Genomic DNA, 16,327 nt, shown 5'->3' on the forward strand with positions numbered 1-16,327 from the left:
GCTGACTCCTCGTTTGCCCTTACTCAAAGAAGGCGCCTTCTGTGCCCACCACTGCCTCCCATCTATGCGTCATCTCCTCTCCCCTACTTCCCTCCACTGCCACTCTTAAACACAGCATCTTGTTTTGTTTTCTTCAGAGCTTTTTTTTCCCCCTGAAATTATCTTTTAAAAAACTTCTAAACTGTCTGAAAGGTGGCTAAGCTACTGATTCTTGATGATGAAAGGAGATTCTCTGTCAGAATTTTTTTTTCCTTGAAACCTTTTGCAAATTGGTGCTCTCAAAAAAAAAAAAAATCAAACATCCATAATTTAAAGCATTCATATTTTTGGTAAGGACCAGATGCTGATTGTATGTCATTATCATTAAATAAATGTTGATGTAACAACTGTATATATTAGAATAGTTTGAAGAGTGAGTTTTTATTGGGTGTGTCTGGGGTATACACCAACTCTTAGGTGCTGCATCCATCACCTGAAGGATCTTGTGTATTCTGTTGATCTCTTAAATGAGATGCTAATGCCATCCTTATTTATAGCAACTAATGACTTTGTTAGTTCCAGTATCTACTTTTTCTTTTATATCCTCTCAGCTGAATTTTACCTCATTAGGAGAAATTGCTTTTAACTGTTAAGAATCAAAGTTAATTCTGTTCAGAATTTGTTTAACATATTGCTAAACCTGTAGCTATCTTTGACTTCATAGTTTTAAGTACACTATAAGAAAAGTATAGAAGCATCTTATGTTTATTTTTGTTCATTTTAGCCAACAGATTTATTTTTCTTATATTAGGGTTAGGGGAGTTGGGATTGCAAGCAGTGCTGATGATTAAAGGCTGCACTGTGTTTTGAATAAAGAAGAGAAAAAACAAGCTTCTGGTGTAGGCCTGTGGCATGGGAAGAGTATGGAAGATAAATACTTGCTGATAATAGCATTCTACCAAATAAGTGTCAGCTCCAATTTTATTTTCCTTTGCTGGGAAAGCTGTGACCTCCTTTGCGTACTGGTGAGTGAGACATTTTGCAGCAAAGCTGAATATAAAAGGCCCTGCTCTCTGGTAGGTTAATGCCAAATTTTGGAAAGCCTTTAAAGAACTTGCCAAGCTACATTGAGTGTCAGCTGCTAGATCTGAAATAGAGCAATACAAAAAGTTAGATGTTCTTCCTGCTTTACTGTAGACAGTATCTTAAAAATATAGCTAGAACCGTCACTGTAAATAGAGACATAAAATAATTTTGTTGTTGTGCTGTTTCTTTATGTATTAGCTCTCATTAAATACATACTATAACATAACTCTGTAACACTATCAGTTCCTTAAATATTGGTTTGGCCAAAAAGTTCGTTCAGGCCTTTTGGTAACATGTTATGGAGTAGAATTAGGGTATGAGACAGAAAGAAAATCTCAACATGGATCCTTCCCTCCTTTACCTGCCTCATCTTGTTCTAGAAGTATTTAAGGTAGTTTACATATAATAAATATAATGAGGCAGGAAAAAATAATAAGGGTTGATACTCATATGTGATGGAAACTGTAGTAATGGAGTATGGAAAAATAACAGTCTATGAAAGCAGAAAGGCTATATACCTAGCACTTATTTGTTAACAGATTTCCTTTCTATTTTTGTCTCTGTTTTTTTGTTTGACCACATAGGTAAAGTCCTACTTGCTGCTGTTCACCTGATGAATGGCAGCACAGTGGAATTCCCATCTGCTTTATGCTTTTTGGCAGGTTATTTCTCCCACTGTGAGCTGCTTGTGGGAATCTAGACAGATGTCAGAGGTCTGTCCCTATGTTTCTTTCAAGCTGGCAAGAACTCCACCATGTCTGTCACTCAGGCTCCTCCTCCAGCAGCAGAATCTGTCATGGTGGTTGGACATTTGTGTAAAATACCAAGTAAACAGTCACTGATTTTAAGATGTACTGTACAAATGTATTTTGTAGTTTGGGAAGATACAGCATTTCAGTTTAGCAGTAAAGAGTGACAGAGAAAGGCTAGTTTATGCTCTCAGGCATATATATAAAATCTTAGCTATTTTAGTGTCAGTTGATCCTTTTTTGTTCTTAGCGATATATAATGCCTAATTAGTACTTCATGAGAAAATGGTAGAAAAATGTATGTGGTTCCCTATACCCTTCCACTACTCTACTCCCCACCCCTACCCCCCAGTGCTGTTACTGTCTTTTAAAGTAACCAAAAAATAGATTAAAGGTTTTGTTTTATACTTAAAAAAAAAAAAAAAGAATCCAAGCACGTCTTAAAGTGAGCAGTAAAAGTACTTTAAAGGTTATGAGTTACCTAATGTAAATGTCACTTTAATCTGTATTCTCTGCCAGGCAGTCTCCCATTGAATTTTCAAAGGGTTATCCAGAGACTGAGACTAGATAACCTGGCCTAGTTTAGTAAACCTCAAGAGAGATTTTAATAAGATGACTTTCATAAGTCTCCTCAAATATTGTGTATATTAGCTTCTGATTTCCAAGCACACATCACTGACTAGAGCAGCTCCTATGTCTATTTTGGCATCTTGAAAATTATATAGTTTGTAGCATCAGGATGGGAACCCTCACACTCTTCCTGCCTTTGGATCAAAGATATACTGAGTCAGAGCCTCCACACTGTCATTTGCTTCTACTAAGTGAGATACCCAGGGAGAAACATTAAGTCCTTTAGGCCAGTAGAGCATTGTTTTTGCATTAATGCAAGAGGTGTTGCTGCTCTGTTACCACAGTGCCAGGAACAGTACCCTTGTGATGGGGAAGAATTAATGCACCACCACAGTCCCGAATTTACTGCTGAGGAGGACCGACTTAGCCTTGAGGTTGGAAGGGTAGAAAGGAACAGTCATAGAGCTTGCTGATTTAATTTCTCTTATATATATTATATTGCATGTGTGTGTATATTTATAAATATATACATATGTGTTGTATCACATATGTGTATACCTATATACTTGAAGAAAAATTGTTCACTGAGGCAATTTTGTATTGAAACAATGTAACTGGTAACTTTCTTAGAAGGGTGATTATTTATAGAGTTGTAATGATAATTTAACAGTTATAATGCAAGTACTCTCATTTAAAAAAAAAAAATTATGTGCCATTAACTTTCCTGGACATTTTCATTGCCTTTGTAATCAGGTTTAACTTCTAATTTAAAGGGAAGATACCTGAAATAGTGAGAGCATCTCAGGATTTTATAAAATAATTTAATCAACTCTTATTTGAATATTATATAATGTCACCATCTTTTCAAAAGGAGATGAAAGTTAAGACCTGTCCAGTAAGAGAAAGGTCAGTATGCCAGTGAGCAAAGGATCTCAACGTAGTCTTTGTGAAGGCTGACAAAGTAAATGGTATATTTTTAAGGAAAGGAAATGATAAAGTAACATTAGCAAAATATTCCCAAATGAGGATGTATAGAGTGAGGCAAATTACTTCTTGCAAGAGATTGGGTTAGTGACAACTTGGAAAATTTTAAGATAATAATTTCATAACACAGAAAGCATTTAGATGAAATTATCTAAATGCATTCTGTATTGGGAATCTGTTACCAAAACACTTTTACACTGTGAAAAGAACAGGAGTTTATTAATATTCATAATGCATTTTGAAAGAACATGTAATACTTGCATTCTGAAAACTCAATGTAAGAAGTAAAAAAAAAAATTGTTCTTAAGATTTAGAATATTGTAAGAGAATAAAATGATTTAGAAGACAGTACTTCCTTTTTTGCATTTTTGCAAATCCTTTCCCAACTACACAGATGCAACCCACACCAACCCCCCTTGTGTTTCCTAAGTAAACATTTTTTAAAGTTTCCTTTTTTCTATCACTGGAAATTACATTCACCTCCTTCTATTAGTAATAATTAATCTTCCCACTTTAAAAATATTCATTGTGCACATCAACTGTTCTTGTTCTCCTCATGATGGAACTCGCTAAAGAAAAGTCATTTAGTCTTTGGTTATGACTAAAACTGCATTCATCCATTCAGTGACTATTAAGTGTTATATGTCTAGGTGCTGAGGATACAGAGGGCAGTGGGACAGACATGGTTCCTCCTTTCAGAGGGCTTACATTATGGTGGGGGAGACCATCAAAATAAATACTTGCAAATTATGACAAAGGCTTATGAAGGAAACAAATTGGGTGATGGAACCACTGGATGTATGAATTAATGTAGCAAGAGATGACACTGGAAGATAGATTGAAACCGGCTTTCTTGGAATATAGTTTAATTTTACTTACTGGACCCCTGAGAAGATAGAATTTGAGTCAATTATAACACTAAGATGGAATATATAATATTTTATAAATAACAGGAAAGTTTGTTTTGTTTTGGTTTTTTTGCTAGACCTCTCCTCATTCCCATGGGTTCATTTCATTCCTTCTATAAACTGTTAATTCTTTAAGGTTGCATAGGGTACAAACCAATATAAGATATTATAATTATATGATGAGGACCCTTTTTTTGAGATTTATTATTAAAGTACACAATTTTAACTGAGGGTAATCAGAATGTCTTAATCTTCGTATTTCTACCCCTTTGAAAGTCTCTGGGGTCTTGCTACCTTTTAAAGTTTTCAGGTACTTTGCTTAAGAAACTATAAAATACCCAAGGGCTGATTCTGGTCTTGTTTATTTCCACATGTCTAAGTCCAGCAGAGTGTTTGGTACAAGATAGGTAGGTGTGCTTGGTAAGTACTTGTTAATTAAATGGGTTCTTTTGATAGTATGGGTGCCAAACAAGGGTAAATACTCTTGGTAGCACAGAATGAAGAGGTCTGTGTGAAAAGAGCTTATATGAGAAGGCTCTATGGAGAAAGTAGAAGTGATATTGGAGTTTGAAAGATGGGATTTAAGGAGAAGGAAGGAGTAGGAAATTGTGTGGAGTTATAGGAATGTAGGTGGGATATGCACAAAGTATTAACCATTCCAAACTGGCTGTCATTGAGAGTTTATACATGGAAGTAAGGTTTTAAATACTACGTTAAAAAAAAAAGTGGGTTGTACCAGAGTCTAGAAGGCCTTGCCTGATATGAAGAGGGGTGTAGTTTTTTCTCTCTGGGCAGTGGGGACTATGACATGGGATTGATTTAGTAGTATAGATTTTGATAATAGATGTTTTAGGAGGACTGATTTGGCCATACTACTTAGAGTAGGTAATAGACAGAGTAAAGGAACAGAATTCCTCAATGGCATTTACAGAAGAGAATACCCTGTTGATCTGTATGGTTAGTCCTTATTAATTCTGTGTTAGTCTCCTTTCTAGTTCAGAGAATATAAACTATCTTGGGTCCCAAAGAGAGTCATACCATATTATACTCCATAGCTGTCAGTGATATCCCCCAAGCAGGTTCCCTCTAGAAGAACAGATAGAGGGGTCGTCAGAAATTCTCAAGACTAGGGGTAGGTTTCCCCTAATAAATTCTTGGCTGGAATATCACAGCTTTTTTTCACCCTCATATTCTTCCCTGTCTCATGACTCAGAATTCCATCCATGGTTATTTCACACTCTCCAAATAAAATGCCAGAAAATTTTAGAAGAAAGGTACAAAGTATCACAAACTCAAGTAAGTGATTAATGCAGCATCTACCCAGTCCAAGCACCATGCTAAGTATGGGGGTCCAAAATGATAGATAAAACATGATTTTTGTCCTCACAAAACTTAGTCAGATGGACTAGACATAAAACTTAAGAACACTGAGGTGCTTTGACTGAGATATATACAGAGTAGTTTGGGAGCATTTTGCCTATTCTGGGGCTTTAGAGATGATTTCTTGAAAGAGATGAGTAGGAATTAGATGAAGGAGAGGGGAAGTTTATTCTAGACAAAAGAACAGCATGAACAACAACAAAAAAAGGCATTTGCAGTAAGTGTCCAGTCTTGGTGCCCAGTGGTCAGTGCCTCAGGTTCCTTCATCGTTTTGGTTTTCAGGATTGTTTGATGGTGACCCTCCCTCCTTGCATAGGCATCTTCCCTACTTCCCTTCCTCGAATCAGTTGGCTTAGTGGTTTGTTTTCTTTTAGTGTGCTCAAAGAACAAGTTTTGATTTTGTTTTTTAAATAAAGGATACATTTCTTTTTTTAAATTAATTTATTTTATCACTGGCTGCGTTGGGTCTTCGTTGCTGCGCGCGAGCTTTCTCTAGTTGCAGCGAGCGGGGGCTACTCTTCGTTGCGGTGCATGGGCTTCTCATTGCAGTGGCTTCTCTTGTTGCGGAGCACGGGCTCTAGGCACGTGGGCTTCAGTAGTTATGGCACACGGGCCCAGTAGTTGTGGCTTGCGGGCTCTAGAGCGCAGGCTCAGTAGCTGTGGCACATGGGCTTAGTTGCTCCGCAGCATGTGGGATCTTCCTGGACCAGGGCTCAAACCCGTGTCCCCTGCACTGGCAGGCAGATTCTTAACCACTGCACCACCAGGGAAGTCCAAGTTTTGATTTTGTTAATCATTTCTATTGCCTCTCTTCTTCCCCCCGCTGTTTTTGTGTTTTGTCATTATTTTCATCCTTCTATTTCCATTGAGTTGACTGTTTTTTGTTGTCTCCCCGTCCAACTTCTTGATTTAAAAACTTATCTCACTTATTTTAAGACTTGCTTTTAGGCATATAAGGATATAAATTACTCTCAAAGCACTGCATCTCTCAGATTTTGACGTGTATTACTTTTGTTGTCATTCAGTTTAAAAAACTTTTTGATTTCCATTGTGATTTCCTCTGTAACCCATGATTTATTTAGGGAGTACATATTCAAGTTTCCAAACAAAGGGATTTTACTTTAACCTTTATTTTTTAAACTGTTGATTTCTAACTGAATTGCACTGTGATTAAAGAATTTATAGTCTGTGTGATATCAATTCTTTGAAATTTAGGACTTGTCTCGTATCCTAGTTCCCAGTCCTTTCTTGTACATCTTCCATGTGTCCTTGGAAAGAGAATAGATTATTTCTTGAAAGCCAACATATATATTTAAGTTTGTATATTTTTGTCTTTTTTTTTTTTTTTTTTGGTACTCTGAATAATTTGCTTATTAAATACTGAGAAAAGTGTGTTAAAATATTTATCAAAGATTTATAAGTTTCTCCTTGTAATTCTACCATTTTTTTCTTTATATATTTCTAAGTTATGTTGCATACCATATGGCTGTGTACTTACACACTCAGGATTGTTTAAATTTCTTATTGGATTCCTCTGTTTATTATTCTGTAATGATGAACCTAAGTTTTAAAAATATTTTGTTTATTGCTGTTTCTATACCAGCTTTATTTTTATTTGGATTTACTTGGAATATCATTTTCTACTCTTTTTTTTTTTTTGGTGTGGTTTGATTTTGTATGTCTTGTGTAAGCATTATATAGATGGATTTATTATTTTTCAGCCATTCTGATGATCTTTATCTTTTTGATAGGCAGAGAGGGAACAAATTATATCCGTATTTCCAAATTCATCTTACAGTTGTCTTCATTTTCACTATGATGCAGCCATTAAAATGTTTTTAAATTTTTTTAAATTTCCTTTTTTAATCAACTATACTCTAATAAAAATTTTTTTAAAGAATGAATGTTTGAAAAATTTCCTTTTTTAAATTTCCTTTCCTTTTAAAAAGGAAATATCTCTAATTCAATATCTTTGCACATATAATTTTCTTAAGATTCAAACCTCAGTTTAAATGCTCCCCCTTCTTTCAGAGAAATTTTTCTCTTGACCTATTCCTTTTTAAAATAGCACTCCCATTATTTTATATCTTAGTATATTTATTATTTTTTTCTTTTTTCTTTTTTATTTCTTTTATAACACAAAAGTTATTTATAGACAGGTTATTTAGTGATACTAGTATTAATACTACTATTATACTAATCATTTTATTTACATCTTGATTATTTGATCTTAGTCAATAGAGGGAGAAAGATAAAGGAGCCCTAAAGGAGTAACATGCTCAAGTGAAGAGCAAGTAAAGAGGTAGAAATAAAGACTACTCAGGAGTGGCAGAGAATGAGAATGGGAGTACTTTTAGAGAGAATAGGAAATCTGTAATCCTCTAGGACTCTGGGGAAGAGTGAGGTAAGTGTAACTACACACATGTTTAAGGCAAAAAGGAGGTTAAATGAAGAATTGCCTACATCAGACCTTATTTACTGAGTAAAGAGGGGAGAATAAACGGAGCTGAGAACGTTGGAATATTTGTTAAGTGGAGCACCCTAAAAGAACAGGGGTTAGGCTCCAACTTTAGTTAGGGTGAAATTACAATGTGTATTCATTTGAATAGTACCTTCTGGTCCATGGCAGTAGGGGGTTAATAGAAATGATGCAGGGAGTGACTTAAGTTACGAAGTATGTGGTCATGCTGATGATGGGGAATGTATTATACAGGGTGAAGGTAGCATTGACCTAAGGTAGAAACATCAAAGGTAGAAACATCATGAATGCACTGTGAACACCATGTTAAGAGGGGGACCTGAATTCTTATTCCAGCTGTGCTCTAAACTATTGTGTAACTTTGGGCACAGATTTACCTTCCCCCGAATTAGAAAGGGGTTGAGCCTGATCATCTCTAAAGCCCTTTTCAATTTTCAGGTGATGAGAGTGTATGAAATAGATGGAGTTGAGTGATTAAAGGTTCAGGTAAAAGTGGGTAATGGGTGAGAAGAAGCAAGAACATGTATGAAGCTTGTAATAAGTTTTACCTCCTAACTTTGTAATAAATGTTACAAAGTTCATTGTAATCAATGAACTTGTTTTCAGTGTTCATTCACAATTCTTTTTTTTTTTAATTTTATTTGTTTGTTTATTTATTTATTTATTTTTGGCTGTGTTGGGTCTTCGTTTCTGTGCGAGGGCTTTTTCCACTTGCGGCGAGGGGGGGCCACTCTTCATCGCGGTGCGCGGGCCTCTCACTGTCGTGGCCTCTCCCGTTGCGGAGCACAGGCTCCAGATGCGCAGGCTCAGTAGTTGTGGCTCACGGGCTTAGTTGCTCCGCGGCATGTGGGATCTTCCCAGACCAGGGCTTGAACCCGTGTCCCCTGCATTGGCAGGCAGATTCCCAACCACTGCGCCACCAGGGAAGCCGTTCATTCACAATTCTGATCTCATTTACCTAAATAAAAATATAAGTTGGTAGAGATAGAAAGTAGTATTCTCATTTATAGACAATCTAGCTAGAGGAAAGATCACTAAATTTCAAGTCTAATTCCAGCTGTGTTTCTAAGAATGGCATTCACAAGCCACAGTTTTTATCCTTATTTTCTCATCTATAAATTAGGTGGGTTGACTTCTGTATCATACTGCCTGAATTTTACTTTTAGGCAGGTTTCTAGGTCAGGGTAATATGGTAGTTGTTATGTATCTGCATTTTATAAAGACATTTGACATATTAATCTTTTAGATTGTCCTTTGTAGACAAGAAATAGTAAATGTGTGACAGCACTTGGGAGAATTTGCAACTTGGGAATTACCTCACAAAATGACACAGGATTCTTTCCTCAGTATAGTCTTTTTCACCGTTTTTAGCAATGACATGGATAAAGATATTGATGGCTTGCTGATTAAATATCCTATATGCTGGATAACAGAATCAAAATCAAAGATGATCTCAGCAGGCTTCAACTAAGAGCCAAATGTGGCGAGATGAAACGCTGTGGATTCCTCTAGTTGGGCCAGCAAGCACACTGTACAAGATGAGAGGCAGGGGCTTCCTTCAGATCTTGCCTCCATTACTTCTGTGTGACACGTGGCCCCACATGCAAAAAGTATAAAAGAATATTGTGAATTCTTTCTTTATCCTGGAGTCATGCCACTTCATTCCCCAAAGGCAACCAAAATTATTAGGTTTTTAAGTGTATACTCTCTGAGAAATTGTATGCCAGGGTAAGCAAATTGTGTGTGCATCCATTTTCCTCCCCGCTTTCCCATTTTTATACAAATGGGAGTATATTATTCACGGCTGTTTTGTACCTTGTTTTTTCCTTATCTTTATGAGTTTATGTTGGAGGTTTTTATGTATCCTGATTATTTTCTTTTAAGTGGTTGCACAGTATTATTTTGTAGGGATGTATCATGGTTTAGTTAACCAGTCCTTCACTAATGGGCATTTTGGCTGTTTTTAGTCTTTATTACAAGCAATGCTGTAGTTAATAACGGAACAATAGTTTTATCTGTGGAGTAAAGTCTTAGAAGTGGTATTGCTAGGTCAGAGAGAATTCCACTCTCTCTTGTCAGAGTTGTCCTCCTTGCCCTCTTGTTTCATGTAATATTAGAGAAAAATAAATTTTATAGCTGGAAAAAGGTTTATGTACCATGAAGTTCAGTGATTCTCAAAGTGTGGTCCATGGGCTAGGAGTAGCAGCAGCAGCGTCACTGAGAACTTGGTAGAAATGTAGCTTCTTGGGGCCCATCCTGGACCTTCTGAATTATTACTTCTGGGGGGCCCAGCAATTTGTGCCAGCAGCTGATTTTACATATGAGGAAACTATGATCAGAACAGTGAAGTAACATACCAAACATTATATAGTTACTGGTGGCTTCTGTTGTATTTCACCCATAACTTGCTCTTTTTCTTGTGTAGTTTTGTCTCTTTTAAAAAACATGTTGTGTTTTTAAAGTTATCAATATAAAAAATAGGTCATTGATTCACTTCCTACCTTTTTCATTTGTGCTTCTCTGTGTCTTTTGGGACATAGCAAATTCAGATGAATGCTATTTTGAGGTTTTTATCACGATTCTTTAGACTTAGCTGACTTTTAAAACCAAACCTTAAATTGGCTCCCTGCTATTTTTTACATTCAAGACTTTTGGTTGTCTCAGGGGTGACCTCTGACTTCTTTTCCAGACTCCTTTCCCGTCATGTCATGTCTCTCCTCCTTTTAGAATTTCTAAGCTATATCCTGTTCTCACTGCGTCTACTCCTTGCCTCATATTTCCTCTCTTTCTTTTCTCTCTACACTGAAATCAGACTTTCATTTGATTTCATCTTCTTGAAGCATTTGGATCTTCCAAATTGAAAAAATTAGTATCCTTTAGCCTTCCCATAGCATTTTGGTTTTTCTATTTCTGTATTTGTGCTTGGCTTTATTTTGTTAATATGCATTTATATCAGTCTTTTGTTAGTTTATATGCTCCTTGAGGACAAGGATCGTATTTTATTTGTTGTCACTTCAGGCTTCTTGCACCATTCTCCTCACTTACTGGTTGATAGACAAATGTTGGTTGCATTTGTGTTCAGTGGAATGAGAACATACTCTGGGCTGTACTCACTCAGTATCTGTAACTCTAACCAGTTGTCTTATAAATATTCTGATGACTGCATAGGATAGTAGGCACAATAGGGATAAGTCAGCTCCAACTCCTCCACTGAATTTTCCAAATGGAAAATTACAAATCCACAATCAGTTGATCTATATTTTGGTGTTCTTATGTGCCTGGCATAATGTTGTGCATGGAGGATGATATGTTTTCAGTGTCATTTCCATAAATAAAGGACAGCACATTTTTACTATTGATACTGCTTTATACCTATATACATGTAAATTACATGCATTGTTCCTCTTTGTGAACTTGAAACTTAGGTGTATGGTGTTAAGGAGATGTTTAAATTTTTCAAAATTCTTAACAAAATTTTAGTTGCTATCTTAAGATTAAGATACTCTGTTGTGGGGCTTCCCTGGTGGCGCAGTGGTTGAGAATCTGCCTGCCAATGCAGGGGACACGGGTTCGAGCCCTGGTCTGGGAAGATCCCACATGCCGCAGAGCAGCTGGGCCCGTGCGCCACAAATACTGAGCCTGCGCGCCTGGAGCCTGTGCTCCGCGACAAGAGAGGCCACGACAGTGAGAGGCCCGCGCACCGCAATGAAGAGTGGCCCCCGCTCGCCGCAACTAGAGAAAGCCCACGCACAGAGGCGAAGACCCAACACAGCCAAAAATAAATAAATAAACAAATAAATTTTTTAAAAAAAAGATACTTTGTTGTGCTAAATACCCAAATATCAAGACTAGGTGTTTCCTATTGACGAAGCTTCACATTCTAGTAAAATACAAAATTTTCTCAGATCATCTCAACATACTTGTCAAGGAAGAATATATATGCTTCACTGTGGGATAGAGTGAAAATTTTATCATTTTTATTTCAGTTTTTCTGTAAAGCATTATAATTTTATACTTAAATTTTAATTTTTTGAGTAGTACTCAAAGTACACTTTATAATATTTTAGAGAACTTTTGAAAAGAAGGAAATGTTGGAGATGAGTTTTTAAATGGTGGTTGCCTGGAATACAGTGATTTTGGTTCATCAGGCAAATGTTCTTATAAGCTGTTTTGAGAAATGGAGATGTTATGGGTGGCTTAGGGCCAAAGTTAACAACTTTGAAAGAATGTGCCACTATATTAATTTTGAAATTATTTTTCTCCAAGACACATCATTTTTTATCAATTTTTAGCTAACTGTGTGGAAAATGGAGAAGTGGAATGCTTCAATAAAATTTTGTGATCAGAGGTAAATTGTAAAAATTAAATATAATAGATTACCAGCCCATTTAGAGGCTCATATTACCTTAGCAGTTGTATATGGGGAATTTACATACAGCAGGGTTGTTGATTGCTGTTTTTAGATCAATAATTGTAACATTGTTGTAACATTGTAAGCTTGTAAATTTGATCTTATTGTTATGTCATACCAAACATATGCAAAACTCTTTTGTCATTGTTCTAGAGTCATTTAAAAGGCAGTTCAGATAGTAATACATGAGAAGGTAGAAAAATGTTATGATTTTTCTTCTGTCCTTAGGAGTTTATAGTGGCATGGGAGACTTTATGCAAAGGAAACAGAAAGCATTCTGCACAATAGCTTTCAATTTCAGAGTGGAACATAACTAATTTTTCTATTTATCTGGCATCTTTAATTTAGTTTGTCAAGTTATTGTTATTTGTCCACAGTCAACTAAAAGTTTGTGCTTATTAATATCATCAGGGGCAGGCTTTGCTGGATGGTAATAAGGTAAAGCTGTGTCACATCTGTAGTTCCTGTCTCTAGCACCTGTTTCCTACCAAAATGTAGAGCTGAGTTTCTCATTTTTTCTATTTTAGTGAGCATTTGTCCTGTGCTTTCACATTCTTTCTTCATGGGGAAAGTAATGTATGCACAAGTGTGGAGATTGCCCAACATCAGCCAATTTATTTGATCAATGAGGAGCATATACACATGGCTCAGTCTTCACCTGCACCATTTCAAGGTAAGTAAAAGATGATGTCCCTGCTCTCCACCCCTCCCCACCAAGTGGATAGCCACCTTTCCCAGTAACGTTTTACAGAATGAGATACTGTCTTGAATAGTTAAGCTAAGCAATAAGGATCGATTTCTGAAGAAGAAAGAGAAGACCACAAGTAAGTGATAATAGCTTGCTAGTTTTTTACTGAAAGCTTCTCACATACGACATGGTCTTATGCGTATTGAGGAATAAAATGTGGAGAATTTCCTTTATGTCAAAAGAGGATTAATAAGTATTTGAAAAATATAATCCAATGTGTAATTGACAAATATTATAAATTAAAGGTTTTCATTGTCCCATGGTTTTAGGAATGTAATGACTTACAGAAAATTACTGTTAAACTTTGTACTATTTGAAATTTCAACCAAAATCAAATTTCTAGAGTTGTGTAGTATGTAGTTTCTTCATTGATATTAATATCTTATTTTCTTTTAATTATAGACTACATTGTTTGTAGGTATTTGGTTGTAATTTAACTTACATTCATATTTTCATTAGTTCTCAACTAATCACCTGGATATCACCAAAATAATGCTTTGTCCCTTTTTCTCTAGATGTGCATTCTAAAGCTTTGGTTTTGTGTTTGGAATTCATAATTTTCTATGGATAACTATTTTTAAATGTTATAATATTAAATTGAACCATATAGAAATATCTTTTTTAGTTCAATCTGATTTATCAGTTCTAGCGATGTCTGGTTGAAACAGTCTTAGTATATCACAAAATGTAATTTAAAAAATTTTTTTAACAAAATTGGCAAGTATTTTTATTGATATAATAGTTTGTCAAATGAGTGTTTAGCCTGCATATTATTTATGATGGCTTTTTGGTTTCCTACAAATTATTCTGATTTAATTTGATGAAAGCATCTTTTTCTTACCTTAAAGATTATTAAGTTTTTTTTAAGGTAAAAAAGAACATTGAACCTCATGTAATTGTGTCCTGATTATTGCCTACATTTTCCTCCATCTTGCAACACATTTTAAGCTATCTACTTTATTATTCTGTAGTTTTTGGATGTTTTATGTATGAACTGCTATGTAATTCGAAACGACCCAATTCTCAAACCGTACACTTAAGAGTTGTACAGTATGTGCATATTTTAAAACTGTGTTATTTAAATACTGTGTCAGGATTATTTAAGTACCGTGTTTCCTTCTTCTAGAGTCATTTAAAAGGCAGTTCAGATAGTAATACATGAGATTATTTAAATACTATATTTCCTTGACTCTGAAAGTGAGGATCATCTGACTTCAGATTTTTTAAATTAATTTATTAATTTATTTATTTATTAATTTATTTATTTTTTGGCGTTGGGTCTTCGTTGCTGTGCGCGGGCTTTCTCTAGTTGTGGCGAGCGGGGGCTACTCTTTGTTGCGGTGCGTGGACTTCTCATTGCCGTGGCTTCTCTTTGTTGCGGAGCACAGGCTCTAGGCACGCAAGCTGCAGTAGTTGTGGCACACGAGCTTAGTTGCTCCGCGGCATATGAGATCTTCCTGGACCAGGGCTCGAACCCGTGTCCCCTGCATTGGCAGGAGGATTCTTAACCACTGTGCCACCAGGGAAGTCCCTGACTTTAGATTTTGTCAAGCAAAATAAAAGCATTTACTTATGATAATAACAGAGGGCATTACTAGTCATGAGGAAAGATAGTATTGGCAATACCAGGTCCCTATAGACTACTTATTTTAAATCTTAATGGTTTCTTACTAATACCTTGAGTCATGGAAGACTTTGTGGGGCATTATCCTGCCTATTTCCCGTGATTGGTGTGGAGAAGGTACATTCTTAGGGCAGGTGTTGGCATATAGATAATTATAGTGAACATAATTAACCATATTGATGTGGAGATTTCCAAGAAGTGTTAAAACAGGAAAATTGCCCTTGATTATGTGTGTTGGTTAGATCAGTATTTTTATCCCATTTGGATCAGTACGGAACAGCAGAAAGGCAACACGAAATATGTGATGTCTACAGCCATCTCTGTCTTGATTGATGTGATACATCATCCAGCTGTTAGAAAAATAAAGCCATCCCCAAAAAAGGACCTCCCAGTTAATGCCTATGCTGAGATTTTTTTATAAATCAGGATTAAGGAAAAGTGACCTTTATCCCCAGAAAAGTGTTATTCGGAAGGTCACAATACTCACCATGAGACTAAGAACTGGCTGAGTTATACAGTATTACATTAACTACATTTTTGTGTCTAGCTCAGTGAAAATGACATCAAGGTCAAACAGTGAAAGAATAAGAGAGAGGGACTTTGAGTCCTTTACTTTGCGTAAAATAAATTTTATTTAGAGTTGTTTAATCAGCAGACCTCCAAAACAGTCATAATTGAAATTATACATAACATTATGTTTCAGACTTGGTCCATTAAGACTTTCCTGGTACTAGATGTTTTATGTATATATTATTTTAAAATTACCTCAAATATTTAGGAAGTCTCAGGAAACATAGGAAGAATGTTCAAGTCCTAGACTGGTTTTGGGGTATGTGTATTGAATGGTCTTCTTCTGTCATGGAAGATTCAGTATTCACCTTGTATAAGCTATTACCAAACAGATGTTTATATGCTTTAATGTATAGATAGTTTATATATTGTGTGTTGATATAGCTGTCAGACAGTGTTATACCTCCCCCATCTGATTTCCTTCAAAAATTGATTTGAGTTGAGAGGCATATAAATAAGAAGTACTAAAATGAGAAAGTTTTAAAAATTACACTTTAAAAGGAGTTAGGAAATAAAGAGCAATATACATTAAGTGATACTATGCTTCACCCTAAAAATTACCATACATGTAGCATTACACTTAAGCAGGAATTATTACTGTGATCTGTAACATATGTTTCTCCTCTCTGCTTTAGTACTGGTAAGTCCTTATGGCTTAAATGGCACGCTAACAGGCCAAGCATACAAGATGTCAGACCCAGCCACCCGTAAGTTGATTGAGGAATGGCAGTATTTCTACCCAATGGTGCTGAAAAAGAAAGAAGAATTGAAAGAAGAGGAGGAGTTGGGGTATGATGATGATTTCCCCGTGGCAGTAGAAGTAATTGTTGGTAAGAGAA

General features: G+C 35.8%; 1 protein-coding gene across 2 annotated transcripts in view; it reads left to right on the plus strand.

Annotated features, from left to right (window-relative positions):
- Positions 1-16,327, plus strand: part of MED13L (mediator complex subunit 13L) — a 291,858-nt gene that overhangs the window by 217,571 nt on the left and 57,960 nt on the right. For both annotated transcript variants that reach the window (XM_059895607.1, XM_059895608.1), the window contains exons 5-6: positions 13,074-13,219; positions 16,124-16,318. In XM_059895607.1, the coding sequence (XP_059751590.1) occupies positions 13,074-13,219; positions 16,124-16,318 (341 nt within the window). The remainder of the gene's footprint in view (positions 1-13,073; positions 13,220-16,123; positions 16,319-16,327) is intronic.

The sequence above is a fragment of the Balaenoptera ricei genome, chromosome 14 (assembly GCF_028023285.1).
Source record: "Balaenoptera ricei isolate mBalRic1 chromosome 14, mBalRic1.hap2, whole genome shotgun sequence".
NCBI lineage: Eukaryota > Metazoa > Chordata > Mammalia > Artiodactyla > Balaenopteridae > Balaenoptera > Balaenoptera ricei.